The sequence below is a fragment of the Heloderma suspectum genome, chromosome 6 (assembly GCF_057233095.1).
Source record: "Heloderma suspectum isolate Gila_16-S chromosome 6, 16-S_ref, whole genome shotgun sequence".
NCBI classification, from domain to species: Eukaryota; Metazoa; Chordata; class Lepidosauria; order Squamata; family Helodermatidae; genus Heloderma; species Heloderma suspectum.
Genome location: NC_139463.1, coordinates 77,988,473 through 78,006,791, shown reverse-complemented (window position 1 = coordinate 78,006,791; position 18,319 = coordinate 77,988,473). Strand labels below are relative to the sequence as shown.

At 44.7% G+C, this 18,319-nt stretch overlaps 1 protein-coding gene across 1 annotated transcript in view; it reads left to right on the top strand.

Moving 5' to 3' along the window:
* LOC146341307 (semaphorin-6A-like) overlaps window positions 1-18,319 on the top strand; it is a 44,745-nt gene that overhangs the window by 17,642 nt on the left and 8,784 nt on the right. Inside the window, 5 exon segments of the mRNA XM_084807362.1 lie at window positions 4,835-4,925; window positions 8,737-8,856; window positions 10,209-10,297; window positions 13,586-13,803; window positions 16,793-16,924. Of these exon segments, the coding sequence (XP_084663488.1) occupies window positions 4,835-4,925; window positions 8,737-8,856; window positions 10,209-10,297; window positions 13,586-13,803; window positions 16,793-16,924 (650 nt within the window).

The following is an 18,319-nucleotide window of genomic DNA, read 5'->3' as shown; positions in this document are numbered from 1 at the left end:
TCTCTTTTTTCCTCATCTAACCCCAACAGCTAGATTTGTGGGCCTTATCACCTCTCTATTCTTTCATCTAGATAGATGATAATGATGATGATAGATTAGATTAGATAGATAGATAGATAGATAGATAGATAGATAGATAGATAGATAGATAACAAATCCCCTCTCTTTTCTCCCATCATGCAAATGAGTGGAGTGGAACAATGCAAGGCAAAGACTGTTAAATGTAGAGAGGCTTGGGAAATTATTTATCTCTTTTTTTTTTTTACTTAGGGAGGCTCAAAATGGCATGGTATGGGAAATTGTGTTTTTAAACTCACTGCAATAAATATGACAGACAAATCTCAAGGGCCATTTCTCCATGAGGCATTTATCATGCACTCATGATTGGCCATTCATAGAAGCTTGCAGATCTAGTACATGAGTCGTCCTCCTCCAGGGCACCTCCCGCTCTTTGCAAGCTTTCTCACGTTGTATTCCGTGACAGCAAAAGTCTGGCATTTTTGCTCCTCCTTTAACTCTCCATATAGTGATGTCATGGCAGATTATCACAAATAATACAACAGCACTATCTAGTGGCTTTATAATGAAACATATTGTTCAGTCGTTCAGTCGTGTCCGACTCTTCGTGACCCCATGGACCATAGCACGCTGGGCCTTCCTGTCCTGCGCTCTCTTCCAGGGTGTGCTCAAGTTCATATTCATTGCATCCGTGATGCTATCTAGCCATCTCTTCCTCTGCCGTCCCCTTCTCCTTTTGCCTTCAGTCTTTCCCAGCATCAGGGTCTTTTCCAGAGAGTTTTCTCTTCGCGTTAGGTGGCCAAAATATTTGAGCTTCAGCTTCAGTATCTGTCCTTCCAATGAGCACTCAGGGTTGATTTCCTTTAGGATGGACTGATTTGACCTCCTTGCAGGCCAGGGGACTCGTAAGAGTCTTCTCCAGCACCATAGTTCGAAAGCATCAATTCTTCGGCACTCAGCCTTCCTTATAGTCCAGCTCTCACAGCCATACATTACTACTGGGAAAAACATCGCTTTGATTAGATGGGCCTTTGTCAGCAAGGTGATGTCTCTGCTTCTTACTATGCTGTCTAGGTGTGCCATAGCTTTCTTCCCAAGGAGCAAGCGTCTTTTAATTTCATGACTACAGTCACCGTCTGGGGTGATCTTGGAGCCCAAGAAAGTAAAATCTGTCACTGCTTCCATTTCTTCCCCTTCTCTATGCCAGGAAGTGATGGGGCCAGATGCCATGATCTTCGTTTTTTTAATGTTGAGTTTCAAACCAGCTTTTGCACTCTCCACTTTCACCCTCAACAAGAGGCTAGGGATGTACAAAAGTCACTTACTGTTTCGCAGATCTGCTTCACGGTGGGGGGGGAAGGCGCTCCGTCCCTCCCCCCGGAATCCTGCCCAGCCGGCTCCGCTCCACGGGGATTCTGCGGAGCCACCAGCCGGCTCCGCCGCCAGCCGGCTCCGCCGCCAGCAGGACATCCGGCCACTGGGGAGCAGGGACACAAATGGCAGCGGCCATAGCCGCCATTTGCATATGCTGCGCCCAGCCGTGCCCAGCCAGGAGACCAGCCACCCCCGCACTCACCGCCTCCAAAACTGCCGCCCCTGCCACCGTACCCGCCGCCCCTGCTGCCCCCGCCGTCGCACCTGCCGCCGCCGCCGCACCTGCCGCCGCCGCACCTTCCGCCGCCGAAGCAGCCGGCGCATCTGCCACATCCACCCCAGGTAAGTGCTGTCCCAGGGGGTTCTGCGGGGTGGGCGGGGGGGCAGGACGCCGTTCCGCCATGGATTCTGGGGGGCCGAATGCCAGTGCATTCGGCCTCACTGGAATCCATGGCGGAATTCTCCACCATCCCTACAAGAGGCTCTTTAGATCCTCTTCGCTTTCTGGCATTAGGGTGGTATTGTCTGCGTATCTGAGGTTGTTGATAATTCTCCTGGCAATCTTAATTCCGACCTGTGATTCATTCAACCTGGCATTTCTCATGACGTACTCTGCATATAAGTTAAATAAGCAGGGTGACAATATGCAGCCTTGTCATACTCCTTTCCCAATTTTGAACCAATCAGTTGTTCCATGTCTGGTTCTTTCTGTTGCCTCTTGACCCTTGTACAGGTTTCTCAGGAGACAGGTAAGGTGGTCTGGTACTCCCATCTCTTTAAGAATTTGCCACAGTTTGTTGTGATCCACACAATCAAAGGCTTTAGTGGAGTCAATGAAACATATAGATGTTGCCAATGGAGAAAAAGAATGAAAAAGCCAGGTGGAAAGGACCCAATCTAATCCCGCAAGTAATCTGGAAACAGAAGCCCTGGTAAAGTTGCGGAATTTTTGTCTGGGGTAGAAATAGTCAAGGAATTTTGAACCTAGGAATTTGGAATTTTCTGAGCAAATAGCAGATATTGTGTGTGTCCCCCCCCTTTTCTTTTCTTTTCCTTTCTTTTCTTTCATAACATTGTAATGTGAGGAACAGAATCATAGAATCATAGAATAGTAGGGTTGGAAGGGGCCTACAAGGCCATTGAGTCCAAACCCCTGCTCAATGCAGGAATCCAAGTCAGAGCATCCCTGACAGATGAGATGACTGTCCAGCCTCATCTTGAATGCCTCCAGTGTGGGAGAGCCCACTACCTCCCTAGGTCATTGGTTCCATTGTCGTCTTCCTCTAACAGTCAGGAAGTTTTTCCTGATGTTCAGTCACAATCTGGCTTCCTGTAACTTGAGCCCATTATTCTGTGCCCTGCACTCTGGCATGATCCAGAAGAGATCCTGGCCTTCCTCTCTGTGACAACCTTTCAAGTACTTGAAGAGCGCTATCATCTCTCCTCGCAGTATTCTCTTCTCAAGGCTAATCATGCCTAGTTCTTTCAGTCTCTCTTCATAGGGCTTTGTTTCCAGTCCCCTGATCATCTTCATAGCCCTCCTCTGAACCCTCTCCAGCTTGTCTGCATCCTTCTTAAAGTGTGGTGCCCAGAACTGGACACAGTACTCCAGATGAGGCCTAACCAGTGCTGAGTAGAGGGGAACTAGTACTTCCCGGGATTTGGAAGCTATGCTTCTATGAATGCAGCCCAAAAGATCATTGGCCTTTTTTGCAGCCACATCACATTGTTGGTTCATATTCATCTTGTGATTGACAACAATTGTAAGATCCTTCTCGCTTATAGTGTTGTTGAGCCACGTATCCCCCATCTCATCACTGTGCATTTGGTTTCTTTTTCCTAGGTGCAGAACTTGGCATTTCTCCCTATTAAATGTCATTCTATTGTTTTCTGCCCAGCGCTCCAGTCTATCAAGATCACTTTGAATTTTGTTTTGTCTTCCAGGGTATTAACTATCCCGCCCAATTTTGTGTCAACTGCAAATTTGATCAGCATTCCCTCCACCTCCTCCTCCAAGTCATTAATAAAAATGTTGAAGAGCACTGGGCCCAGGACTGAGCCCTGCGGTACCCCACTCGTTACCTCTCCCCAGTTTGAGAAGGTCCCATTGATAAGCACTCTTTGAGTCTGATTCTGTAGCCAACTGTGGATCCACCAGATCGTTGTTTCATCTAGCCCACTTTGAGCTAGTTTGCTCATCAGGATATCATGGGGCACTTTGTCGAAAGCTTTGCTGAAGTCGAGGTATATTATGTCTACAGCATTCCCACAGTCCACAAGGGAGGTTACTTGATCAAAAAATGAGATCAGATTCATCTGGCAGGATTTGTTCTTGACAAATCCATGTTGGCTTTGAGTAATCACTGCATTACAGATGGATTGCTTTATCATCTGCTCCAGAATTTTCCCAGGGGTTGATGTCAGACTGACAGGTCTGTAGTTCCCAGGTTCCTCCTTTTTACCATTTTTGAAGAGAGGGACAACATTAGCCCTCCTAGAGTCATCTGGCACTTCACCCGTCCTCCATGATATCTCAAAAAGAATAGACAGCGGTTCTGAGAGTTCTTCTGCCAGTTCCTTTATTACTCTAGGATGCAGTTCATCTGGCCCTGAAGATTTGAACTCATTCAAAGTAATTAGGTGTTCCTTGACCACATGCCTATCGATCTCAAGATGCAATCCTGCTCCTTCAGCCTGTACTTTGCCTTTGCCAGGGGGGGTCATAGACCCTCTTTGGGGAGAAGACTGAGCCAAAGTAGAAATTGAGCACCTCTGCCTTTTCTTTGTCATCTGTTATCATTTTGCCATCCTTATTTAATAGCTGAACAACCATTTCTTTCCTCTGCCTTTTACTGTGCATGTAGCTGAAGAAAGCCTTTTTGGTTTTTTTTAGCATCCCTCGCTAACCTCAGCTCGTTCTCAGCTTTAGCCTTCCTGACACCATCCCTGCAATTCTGCGCTACCTGCCTGTACTCTTCCTTTGTTACTTGGCCTTCTTTCCACTTCCTATATGTGTCTTTTTTGTTTTCAGGTCAATATACATGGCCTTCTTTATTACTTCCTCAGACATTTCTTTCCCCATGATATCAGGCCCTGTGTTGGTTTTCCTCAACTGTTGCCATGTTGTCAGAGACCCTATACAATCATTCAGGGGCATCAAAACACAATGAGCTATTTTGTCTGTTTTACAGGGGTGGGGGAGAAATAAGATAAACTGTTTTGGGCTGCCACTTACCTGGCCTTGGAAAATAGTTCTGTAGCCCTTCTGTCCCCCGAATGCTCTCTTTCTTTCAGAGTGTGAGGTCAGATGTCAACCAACATCCCCCCACCCCAGAAGGAAATGGCAGCTGCACAATGTGGACTTCATTGTCTCCTCTGAGCAGTGTCTGTGGTTATATTAGAGGCAATCCATTGTATGCTAAGACTCCAATGTTGTTTTCAGATGGATACTCTGGAGCCTGAGGGAGAGATCATCAGTGGAAAGGGAAAGTGCCCTTATAATCCAAAGGAGTCCAGTGTTGCATTATTTGCAGGTAATAATGAAGAGGGGAAATGTTCCTCCTCCTCCTCCTTCTCCTCCTCATCTTAAGATATGCTTACTGTAATATGGTTATCGTCACATTCAATTAATGATACAGCACAGAAAGTGTGTTTGCTCTAAAACTATCACTGGAGTTGCTGAAGAGGATGGGTTGTTCACTGTGGGGCAGTGGAAATAATACTTCTTTTTTCCTCTCCTCAGGAGAGCAAGAACAAGAGTGAATACTCTCCATGGGAGATCTATCCAGTTCCCTCACTGGCTGCTTTTCCCAAGGCAATAATAAATTATCACCTATTCCAACAAGCACATCATGCCTCCCCCCCATCCCAGGAATAGACAAATCTCTCAGTTTCAGTTTCCTAAACACAGTCTCTGTCACTGGCAGATATTACAACAACAATTGTTACCTTCCCCAACCTGTTTGTAGGGGTGAACGAAAGTCACTTACCTTTTCTCGCAGCTTTTTCGCGGTGGGGGGGAGCGCTTCGCTGCTCCCCCTGCGAAGTTCAGGCCGGGGGGGAGGCTTCCCGCCTCGCCTGGCCGAAATTCAGGCTAGGGGGGGAGGCTTCCCGCCTCGCCTGGCCGAAATTCAGGCCGGGGAGGAGGCTTCCCGCCTCGCCCGGCCGCGAACACGAAAGTAACAAAAAAAAACGTCCCCTGATAGGCTACGTGACGATTCACGTAGCCTATCACGGCTAGATCTGGAAAGTCAGCCGTGATAGGCTACGTGAATCGTCACGTAGCCTATCACGGGTGACTTTAAAAAAAAAAAAAAAAGCGCGTACGCGAATGGCGGCCCCCATAGGGAGCCGCCATTCGCGTTCCTTATTTAGTTGCTGTAGTCTACGTCAATGTTTACGTAGACTACGGCGAAAATAAGGGCAACGTAAATAGCGTTGCCCTTATTTTCGCCGTAGTCTATGTAAACATTGACGTAGACTACAGCAGCGACTAAATAAGGAACGCGAATGGCGGCTCCCTATGGGGGCCGCCATTCGCGTACGCGCTTTTTTTTTTTTTTTTTTAAGTCACCCGTGATAGGCTACGTGACGATTCACGTAGCCTATCACGGCTGACTTTGCAAATCTTGCCGTGATAGGCTACGTGAATCGTCACGTAGCCTATCAGGGGACTTTTTTTTTTTTCTTTCATTGCAATGGCGGGGGCGGCAGCCGGTCGAAAGACCGGCTGCCGCTCCCGCCCCGCTCCAACACCGGACGAACCGCCAGCCGGACCCGCCGCCGGGAGGGACATTCAGGGAAAGTAAGTCCCATCCCGGGGGGGGGCGGGGGGCGGGGGGGCGGAGGATTTCTCCCCGAAACTTGTTCGGGGGGCCGAACACGTTGGCGCTCGGCCCCCCGAAGTTTCGGGGAGAAATTCTCCGCCATCCCTACCTGTTTCCCACCAGATGTTTGGGAGTGCAAATCCTATCATTGTCAGCCAGCATGGGTGGGGAAGGCATCAGGTTGGAGAGGGCTGTTCTAGATCACCCTTCCCCACCCTGTTGCATTCCAGATGTTTTGGAATTCAGTTCCCATAGCCCCAGCCAGCATGGTCAATGGTCAGGATTGCTTGGAGTTGTAGTCCAAAACATCTTGATGTAATCAGATTGGGGAAGGCAGTTCTAGAACATCTGCCTTGTCCTAGATCTGCCTTGATCAGGTATTCAAGATTCATTAGTGGTCTCCCCATCTGAGTTTATTTAAAAGTGCAGTGCCTGTTTTGGAGTTACTTGGTGGATCACATATATATTCTATCCTTATTCTGGAAAAGAGGTTGCCAATGGTCATGCTGGCTGGCAGTGATGGGAATTTCAGTCCAACACATCTGGAGGATTCTATGTTGGGGAAGGATGCTCTAAAACAATGGGGAGAGAGAGAGAGAGAGAGAGAGAGAGAGAGAGAGAGAAGTAGGTGGCCCTAAATTGTTCATTATCAATTTTCCACATCCCACAATCACCTCTGCATATCATATTCTTCATCCTGTCCACATGGCTTATCTGCCTTGGGAGAATGACAATTTCACTTGTACCATCTGCCTCCTTAGGGACAATGTGATGTTAAGGCTTGTTAACAGCCACAATTTACACAGAAGGAAGTGCTTTATGGCCACAGATGCCGTAAACTATGTAATTTGCAGCCATATTTTTCCTGCAAGTGGCTAATGGCGGCTGCAATTAACTGAGTGTGCTGTCTAGAATGGAGGAGAGACAGCCCACAAAATCTAGGGATGGCAGAGAATTTCTCCCCGAAACTTCGGGGGGCCGAGCGCCAACGTGTTCGGCCCCCCGAACAAGTTTCGGGGAGAAATTCTCTGCACCCCCCCACCCCCCGCACCCCCCCCGGGACGTGACTTACCTTCCCTGAACGTCCCTCCCGGCAGCGGGTCCGGCTGGCGGTTCGTCGGGTGTTCGAGCGGGGCGGGAGCAGCAGCCGCCACCATTGCAATAAAAGAAAAAAAAAAAAGTCCCCTGATAGGCTACGTGACGATTCACGTAGCCTATCATGGCTAGATTTGCAAAGTCAGCCGTGATAGGCTACGTGAATCATCACATAGCCTATCACGGGTGACTTAAAAAAAAAAAAAAAGTGTGTACGGATAATGGCGGCCCCCATAGGGAGCAGCCATTCCCCTTCCTTATTTGGTCGCTGTAGTCTACGTAAATGTTTACGTAGACTACGACGAAAATAAGGGCAATGCTATTTGCGTTGCCCTTATTTTCGCCGTAGTCTACGTAAAAATTTACGTAGACTACAGCAACTAAATAAGGAACGCGAATGGCAGCTCCCTATGGGGGCCGCCATTCGCGTACGCGCTTTTTTTTTTAAAGTCACCCGTGATAGGCTACGTGACGATTCACGTAGCATATCACGGCTGACTTTGCAGATCTAGCCATGATAGGCTACGTGAATCGTCACGTAGCCTATCAGGGGGCATTTTTTTGGTTTTTTTTTTAACTTTCGCGTTCGCGGCCGGGCGAGGCAGCAAGCCTCCTCCCCGGCCTGAATTTCGGCCGGGCGAGGCGGGAAGCCTCCCCCCTGGCCTGATTTTCGGCCAGGCGAGGCGGGAAGCCTCCCCCCTGGCCTGAACTTCACGGGGGGAGCAGCGAAGCGCTCCCCCCCACCGCGAACAAGCTGCGAGAAAAGTTCGTCCACCCCTAACGAAATCCAACGGACATGGTAAGGCTCCAGGGAAGTCTGCAGGGCTCCAAGCAGCCCAGATTTCCCTGATGCAACCCCCGCACTGGAAGTCACTGGGTTTGGACTTCCCAATATGACAGCTATAATTAGTGAAAATAACATACAAAATGCATTATTTTGGGGGAAAATAGTACAAAGATGCATATATTATACATACATAAAATGCATATACGTTTTCACATACTTTTTTTAAAAAAAATTGCAAGCTGATGCAGCCATAAAATGGAAGGAACGTAAGACTACAAAAAAGAGAAACTGAGAGATATAAAAGGGATCAGATTCCTCCATCCACCTCGGTCACAATATTTTGTGTAGAGAATGTTATTCAAAATGGTGCATCGCTAGATTTTTCAGAACCAATTTAACTATATTTCACAACTAGTTTAACTATAATATGGGCCATACTGTCATGTTAGCATTATCCCCTTTGCATCTCCACATCATTTGAAAATGTGAAATGCCATATTGTGTGGTCTTAACATGACAGATGGAATTTTCTTTCCAAGCATTTCCTTGGTTTCTTTGTGATAGCCTATCCCACAGATGGATGAGGAAATGTCATTGTATTCTCCTCTCTCTTTTTCCACTCCCACTCACCTCAAGATGGCAATCTGTATTCTGCCACGGTGACAGACTTCCAAGGATTAGATCCAATCATATACCGGAGCCTTGGAGACAGCCCAAACCTGCGGACAGTCAAACAAGATTCAAGATGGCTGAAAGGTGGGTAAACCAAGGGGAGAGTGGCAGCACTTTCGATTTGAGTCTTGGACTCCAGACAGACTTTGCTGAGTTATTTTACTTACATGTACTGTTCTGCTTTACACTCCAGTTCTCTCTCACCTTCTTTAGTAATCTTTACAAATAAAATATGTTTAAAGCACACAACAGCCATATTCATTTCAGCAATGTCTTTTGTTGAGTAGAAAGGATTTAATTACCCTCTTGGCTTCTACATTTATTTTGCTATTATTTTTCTGAGTTGCTAGATAGTTAGAAAAGCACAAGAGCTATCAAACAGAAAAGAAACACTGGTTTCTTCTACCATGAGAGGTTTCAAATCAGCATAGGATAGCAATGTTATATCATCCCTATTATTCCTGCTGCTTCACTTGGTGCAGTGTTACATAAACTCTTTCCAGTTAGAGATAGAGACATTGGTCTCTTTTGCTTTCAGATTCAGATTTTCTTCAGATTTTTTATATCTCAAATTCTTTCCATCAAATATGAAGAAACATAGCAATTTTAGTCAATTCTTATCAAACACAACCTGAAAAGAAACTCTTGCCCATCTGCGCTGACCAAATTCAATTGGTAGAGGTATTCCTAGCATGGAGAGAACCATGTTGTACTGCCTGCTGCCCTTCAAGATGACAGGCCTGTGAGAAAACAGATGTGGCAATCCAAATTGAGTGCTGGGATGGTTGAATACACAAGGATTCAAACTCAGACTCTTAAGAGCTAAGCATTCCAAGATCTCCTTCAATGTCTATTTCTCCCACAGTTTTTTGTTTGTTTGTTTAATCCTAAGCTTTTTTCCATTCAAATTTGAAGAAATTTGTGTATTTTGGTAAATTCTTATAAAAAAAAACCTGAAATGAAATTCTCATCCATATCTTTTTGAACATATTTTGATGCATTTTTGAGCTGAGACTTGCTTTGCAGCATTCAGAGACTGGACAATTATCTTCTGATCTGCACAGCTATCCATGAGGTGAGGTGTGGATCAATTTGTAATGGAAATGGGTGGGGAGCAAATTCTTCAAACAAACTTATTATAGTATAGAAAACTTGTAGGATTGGGAGGAGGCAAAAAGTGTTTTGGAACATGTATTTAAATGTGGACATTCCTGGAGTTTTAGTTTTTTAAGCAGAGTACTGCACATACATACAGAATGGAATGGATTCATAGTTGAACAGATGTGAAAATGACATGGACCAGAAATATGCCCTTTCTTAGGATGAACAGAAATTCATTCCAAATTTTGGTTGTGCTCTGTTATGCTCAGTGTTGTTGTCCTCATTACTTTTCACGTTTAAATGTTCATGATCAAAACATTTGGGTTTGTTTGCAGAGCCTTCTTTTGTCCATGCAGTGGATTATCAGAACTATATCTACTTCTTCTTTCATGAAGAATCGGTAGAATACTCTAGTATGGAGAAGGTAAGGGATGAAAAGTCTTCATAGATGAATAATGGTAAAAAATACCCCTGGAATATGAGCCATACATAAAAATGGCACTGGGAGAGGATGGTGGGATTGTAATAGTACATTTCCTTAACAGAAATGTGTTCTGTCTTGTGATGGTGCCAAGTTGTGGCATTCTTTTCTTCTCATTAAGTTTAAAAGCATATTGCAAAGTGATTTAATTTAGACCGCCCAAGAATCATTGAAAGTCTGACTTTGAAGCAAGGGAGAACTCTATTTAGGAGACCTTGGTCAGAATAACAGGACTAAACAAGAAGAAATTTCTGTCCTCCTTTTTATCCTTGTTAGCTTTCATTAATTGTAGAACTATTATATACTTACATATATTTGTGTGTGTGTGTGTGTGTGTGTGTGTGTGTGTGTGTGTGTGTGTAGATATTATTGACATCTATAGCTATAGCTATATCTCTCTGTAGGTATATTTCAGCAGTGGGGAACCTCTGGCCCTTGGGCCTGACACAGCCTGTGAGGGTTCCCATCTGGGCTGCCAGCTTCCCAAGGCCCTGCCCCCTCTCCTGTCCAAGAAAAACTCTAATCGGCAGCTGAAAGGGGTGGGGCTTGGGGAGAAAGTTGCTGAGTCATTCACCCAGATTTCTTCCGAAGCTTGTCCCGCAGAGGCTTTTCCTGCTTTCTTCTGAATAAACATGCAGAGGCTGCCCTGATTACTTACGAGTAGAACTACTGGAAGTACAAGCTGGGTTTCGAAGAGGCAGAGGAACTAGAGATCAAATCGCCAACATTCACTGCATCATGGAGAAAGCAAGAGAATTCCAGAAAAACATCTATTTCTGCTTCATTGACTACGCTAAAGCCTTTGATTGTGTGGATCACAACAAACTGTGGCAAATTCTTAAAGTGATGGGAGTACCAGACCACCTTACCTGTCTCCTGAGAAACCTGTACGAGGGTCAAGAAGCAACAGTAAGAACCAGACATGGAATAACTGAGTGGTTCAAAATTGGGAAAGGAGTACGACAAGGCTGCATATTGTCACCCTGCTTATTTAACTTATATGCAGAGTACATCATGAGAAACGCTGGCGCTGGGTTGGATGAATCACAGGTCGGAATTAAGATTGCCAGGAGAATTATCAACAACCTCCGATATGCAGACGATACCACCCTAATGCCAGAAAGCGAAGAGGATCTAAAGAGCCTCTTGTTGAGGGTGAAAGAGGAGAGTGCAAAATCAAAGCTATGGTTTTCCCAGTAGTAATGTATGGCTGTGTCAGAGCTGGACTGTAAGGAAGGCTGAGCGCCAAAGAATTGATGCTTTCAAACTGTGGTGCTGGAGAAGACTCTTACGAGTCCCCTGGACTGCAAGGAGGTCAAATCAGTCAATCCTAAAGGAAATCAACCCTGACTGCTCATTGGAAGGACAGCTACTGAAGCTGAAGCTCAAATATTTTGGCCACCTAATGCGAAGAGAAAACTCTCTGGAAAAGACCCTGATGCTGGGAAAGACTGAAGGCAAAAGGAGAAGGGGACGGCAGAGGATGAGATGGCTAGATAGCATCACCGATGCAATGAATATGGACTTGAGCACACTCCGGGAGAGAGCACAGGACAGGAAGGCCTGGCGTGCTATGGTCCATGGGGTCACGAAGAGTCGGACACGACTGAACAACTGAACAACAACAACAAGACATGCTGCTAGGGATTTAGCAGGCATCTGGTTGTGGCTCACGGGCTGGTGATTTCTCACCAGCTTGGCCCCCCAAATGCCTGTCCACGGATCCCTGTGCTTGCCTGACTCAGCATGCAGGTGGCCCCCACTTTGTGGAACTCCCTCCCTCGGGAACTCCGCTATGCCCCCTCTTTAATGAGCTTCCGCTGCGCATTAAAAACGTGGTTGTTCAGGCAGGCATTTGGGGTGGGTTAGAGTAATTTTAGAAAATGATGTTTTTACTGTAGAATTTTATTGTTTTAGACTGTTTTATTATACACTCTGTACATTGCCCAGAGTGGCTGGGTGACCAGCCAGATGGGCGATTAATACATTAAATAAATAAATAAATAAATAAAGTAAGTAAGTGGTGGCTTGGTAAGGGACCGGAAAGCTGTGTGCTGCTCACCGGATGCCTGTGGACCACCCAGTGGCTCACCGCATGTGGTGAGCAGGGCCAGGCACCTGGACGGGGTCCAGTGAGTGGTGCATGAGGTGGGCCGGGATGCCTACTTCTGAGTAGACATGCAGAGACCTGGTATTTGGATTCTCTTTGGAAGTGCTGCTGAGTGATTCAGTTCCGCTTCTGAGGAGACATGCAGAGTCTTATCCTGCTTACTCCTATGACCCTTCCTACTTTGCCTTTGGTCCCACCCACATATGGCACCTTTCCCAGAATGGCATTTGGCCCTTGGACTGAAAACATAGATAGACATATATTTACATACACATTAATCCAGATTTAGAACAGAGCCAATGAAATCAAAGGAACAGTCTATAGATTTCAATGGGCCTGCAGTATGACTACGTCTGAAGCCAATCCATAATTTTGGCAATACATTTGTCTTAAAATTAACAAGGTTGAAAAGGAGTTGGACATTTTGAAAAAGAAAAAAAAACCCTGATGCTGCTTCCATTCTTTAAAAAAAAAAATGCTGAACATTCAAGTTGCAGTGTAGGCCACAAAGAACTACAACCATCGAATGTGCTGTTGTCTGCAGAAATAGCAACCTGAGGGATCTTCTGTGCATGAAAATGACTGTTATAAAGGCTGAGAATTGTTCTCCTTGAGCATTTCTAACTGTGAATGAAATATTCAAAGCATTCTTCTTCATTATTTAATATTTGTGATGATTTACTATTGGATCACTCCTTTTTGTGTTGTTTTAGGAGATGGTAGTTGCTTTGAACATCTTGTTTTGGATAGGAAAAGCAGGGTATATAAATAAAAAAACAAGCAACACATCATTCCAAATTGTGTCACATTCCTAGCTAACATGGGATTAAATTCATCCCCCTCCCGGTATTGTTATTTTTGTTTTTTTAAAAAAAACAATGAATATGAGTAGAACTCTAGTAAAATCTTTTAAAGAAATACTTGTTTCAGTATATTTATGAAGTATAGATGGAAAGGTCAGGTTTGTTTTCTACCACAGTCAAATTCTTAAAATCTCAAGTTCTTTCCATCCCAAATATGAAGAAATGTGTGAATGTTGAGGAATGTTGATCTTAAAACAAACTGTTATGAAACTCTCACCCATGCCTAAACTCCCCCCCCCCTTGCTTTGCTCCCTGTAGGTAATTCTTCCTAGAGTAGCTCGAGTTTGTAAGAATGATAAGGGTGGAAATGCAGCATTCCTAGAAAAAGAATGGACTTCCTTCCTGAAGGCACGGCTAAGCTGTTCAATTCCTGGTGCTTCACCCTACCAATTTAACATACTGCAGGCAGTCACAGATGTTGTCAATTTTCATGGTCAGGATGTGGTCATAGCACTCTTCTCCACCCCTAAAAACAGGTAACAAATGCAGTAGCCCTTCATCTAGTAGTTTACTAATTTAATACAAGTGGAACTTTTTTGCTGCCTGCATGATGGTATTCCTGTGAAGAGAAGAAAAAATATAATTACCTGTTCTTAATCTGGAACAGATGGATACGGTGCTATTATATTCTAAGGCTGTGCACCGATTCAGCCCGAGGCCCAAACCCCAAGTAGAAGCAGGCCACTTCGGGCCATTGCGAGTCCCTTCTGAGGTGAAGCGGAGAGGGCACAAAGCAACCCCGAGTGGGCCAGGGGTTCTTACTCGGTGCACTTCAGAGCTTCGGCACCCTGGCCCAGCCACACCGCTGCCTCCAGCTGACGTGACTCACTGGAGTCGCTACTGCTGCCACTGCCATCACCATCACCGCCGCCAGCTAGGGATGGCGGAGAATTTCTCCCCGAAACTTCGGGGGGCCGAGCACCAACGTGTTCGGCCCCCCGAACAAGTTTCGGGGAGAAATTCTCCGCACCCCCCGCACCCCGCACCCCCCCCCGGGACGGGACTTACCTTTGCCGAATGTCCCTCCCGGCAGCGGGTCCGGCCGGCGGTTCGGCAGGTGTTCGTCCGGGGCAGGAGCGGCAGCCGGTCTTTCGACTGGCTGCCGCCGCCACCGCCATTCCAATCAAAGAAAAAAAAAAGCCCCCATGATAGGCTACGTGACGATTAATGTAGCCTATCACGGCTAGATTTGCAAAGTCAGCCGTGATAGGCTACGTAAATCGTCACGTAGCCTATCACGGGTGACTTAAAAAAAAAAAAAAAAAAGCGCGTACGGATAATGGCGGCCCCCATAGGGAGCCGCCATTCCCGTTCCTTATTTGGTCGCTGTAGTCTACATAAAGATTTACGTAGACTACGGCGAAAATAAGGGCAACGCTATTTTCTTTTGAAAATAGAAATAGCTTTTGACATGATGCAAGACTTCCTTTATTATTATTATTATTATTATTATTATTACATTTATATCCCACCTTTCTTCCATCATGGAACTTTACTTGCACCCAGTGGAGGCTGGTGGCCCTGATTTCGGTGGGGCCATGATGAATCCATTCTGGGTTTCAGTCAGAACCAGCCAGAACTCTAAAGAAGCTATCCTAGATGATGAACCCCAGCCCACTGAAATTGGAGCCACCAGCCTCCACTGCTTGTACCCAATAGGAAGGTTCAAGGCTGACATCAGGGACTGGCATCTTTAGGCAGATGCTGAAGCACAGTGCCAATTAGGGATGGGCAAATTTGTCAACTTTGGTTTCATTCAGTTTCCCACTTTTCCAATCTTCAGTTCAGTTTATATCAAGCTCCGAGAATTTTCCAGTCTTGGGTTTGATGTTTTTTTAAAAAAAATTAAATGTTTTTAAAAATGTATATTGCATGAAAACATTTTTTGCACATTTCTCCAAATACATGCATTTTTGCAAGCAATTTTCATAATACGATGGATTTTGGAAAGTTATTTTCCCCAGTATATGATTTCCTTTGGATTGCAAAGCTCCACTGCAAAATGTGTAGAAGTGTGTGTTTCAAAGAAAGTTCCCCTGTGCCACCTGGAAAGATCTTTTAGAAGAAAGCTGAACTAACGGGAACAGCCTGCACATTTGTGTCTCACCAGTGCTTGAAAAGAAGAGAGCGGATGATGTGGGGTGGGGGGAGTGGGGGTGGAATTGTTTAGCTTGCATTTTAATGTGAACTTAACAAATGTTGCATTGTTGACCCATTATGTGAACCAAAACTCAGTTATGTTTCAAAATGCTCACTTCTACAAATTTTGCAATGGCAGGATTGCAGAGTGCAATGTGCATATTTGGAGAAATGTGTGCAAAAATGCAAATGAATTTTCATGAAATCTTTTAAAAAAATCAAACCTAAAGGATTGGGAAAATGAGAGCATGAGAGAAACCAACATTGACAGATTCATCCATCCCTAGGGAGAGAAGCCAAAGCTAAGGCAGCTGACTTTGGTTGTCATGAAAGGGCAGCAAATTGTTGCATGTTTCATTAAATATATTCTGTTTTTAGGTGTGCAGATAGTTATGGGATTTTTTTGTCTCAGATGCCCAAATAATCTGACCAGCCTTGGGTACTATGCAGCTTGACTTAGTGGTGGTGGTAATTTGCTGCTCAGTCTCAGGCTACAAATTTCAAATCAGCAAACGCCAAGCTTATCGAGGTCCTCAGAATTCCACCTTGAAGCTCGTTCTGACACGTGTCCATATCAGGTTGTGAACTTTGTTTTGTTTTTGTTTTTCTTCTCACATGAACATTTGTGCGTATTTTTATGTACTCATCAGTTGTGCACATTTTCAAACTGTATGCATTTTTCCCATTGATTAAAGTATGTTTGTGTGAATATTTCAGAACCACACATTTTTTCATGCATTTTTCCATGCACTTTTCTCTATGCACATTCAATTGTGCACATTTTTCCAAATGTGCTCATTAATTGTGCACATTTTCAAACTGTATGCACTTTCTCCCATTGATTAAAGTATGTTGGTGTGAATATTTCAGAACCACACATTTTTTCATGCATATTTTTCATGCACATTGTTTTCATGCACATTCAATTGTGCACATTTTTTAAATGTACTCAGTTGTGCACATTTTCAAACTGTATGCATTTTTCTCCCATTGATTAAAGTATGTTCGTGTGAATATTCATGTGAACCACACTTTTTTTTCCATGCGCATTTTTAAATGTACACATCTTTCACTCAGAAATATATGGACTTTGACCACAGATTGCAGTTGGATCCATGTTGGGTTCCAGGAGCTGAAAACTCAGTAAATTCTGATCAAAAATGAACTGAAATGAATTTCTCATGCATCCCTAATACCCAGTGGCCAAGAAGTTCTGAAATGAAAGGCATGTGCCAGGAAGGCTTCTGCGTAGCATATTTCCCAATATGCTACGCAGTATGCATTTCTTCAGGATGAGTAACTATTTCTGGAAATGTCATATTGCAGTATCCCTGGATCTGTTGTCTGCGCTTTTAGTATTCAAGACATTGAAAAGGTATTTGCTGGGGCATTCAAAGAACAGAAGTCTGCGGTTTCAATATGGACACCAGTTCCTGATGACAAAGTGCCCAAACCCAGGTATTTTGATCCACAAAGTATGCTGCAATGCAAATTTGATCACTTTTGTTGCAATAGGATCTTTAGTATGCACTAACATAAGAGTTAAGCAACAAAAATAGACAGAGGCGGATCAGGAGAAAGTGTAGCTCTTAACTTTCCCCCACCCCACCGTCCTGACGTTTCCTGGAAATAATATGTCATCATGTAGTATCATTACCAGTTGGATTTGGGAGAGGTAATGGTATGCCACCAATAAATACTCCTACTTCACCCACATTTCAGTCCTCCCTAGAACATTGTTGAGCCCCTACCCTCCCATTTTACCACCCACAAAAGTGGGGGAAGCATTTCAGCTAAGTGCAAGGTAGCTCCATTTACCAATGGTTTGCTTTACTCAAACAAGAGTGAAACGTCGCAATAGATGATCAACAAATCTGTTCCATCCTTTCCTAGAGAACATATTCTGAGCAGTAGTATGGGAGAGTCTGAAACATAGAGGGAGTTCCCACAGAGATGTGAAGCTCCATGGGAAAAAGAGGGGGATAAGAAAATTCAGGGGGTGCTTTTTTCAGGGGCCTTTTTTTGTACTAGGGTTTTTTTTCCCCTAGTACTCCCCCACCCTCCAGGCCTTCACAGTTCTGAACATGTACACTCAAGGAAATTGGAGGAAAAGCTTTTTCAACAATGATAATCATTTCTCCAGAAAAAGGTCTGGATAACTATGTAACTTGACCCACTAAGGGCACATCGAACATAGCCCCCTGCACCTATTTGTATGAAAATTAACAGGTTTAAGCTCCTCACAAATTCCACTGAATACTTTCAAACAGAAAAATGGTTATAGTTACTTGCTGATTTTCAGTGATAATACATGGGAGATTTGGATTCGACTGCTGAGTTGAACTGGATTCTGAACTGGGTGGCCTCTCAAGACAAATTGGGATGTTTTCTGCATCACTGAACTGGGGTCCCAGGGGAATGACTCTGCCCAGAAGAAATCTAAGGGCCAGTTGAGCTACAATAATTTTGGCCTAACAAACCATCGTTTGTTAGGCCAAGGAAATACAATTCCCAACTTGACATATTCTGTCTTTGGCATGTCTGTTGTGGTTTCTTTGAACAACAGTTTCTTGCAGTATCCGAACTGGGAACCTGTGGTTGAGTCTAGAACTGCTAAACTAGATTCTGGTTTCAGATCCTAGTTTGTAGTCTGACACTGAGTCAGTTTCCTGGATCAGGTGTACTAGCATAGGAGTTGGGAACCTCTTTCAGCCTGAGGGCCAAATGCAATTTTGGAGAAGATCTCAGGAGCTGCCTTTCAGTAATGGGTGGAGCTGAAGACAAAGGGGGTGGGGCAAAAATAGAAAAGTACCACCATATTGCAGCTTCAGGGTGGAATCCTATGGCTGCTAG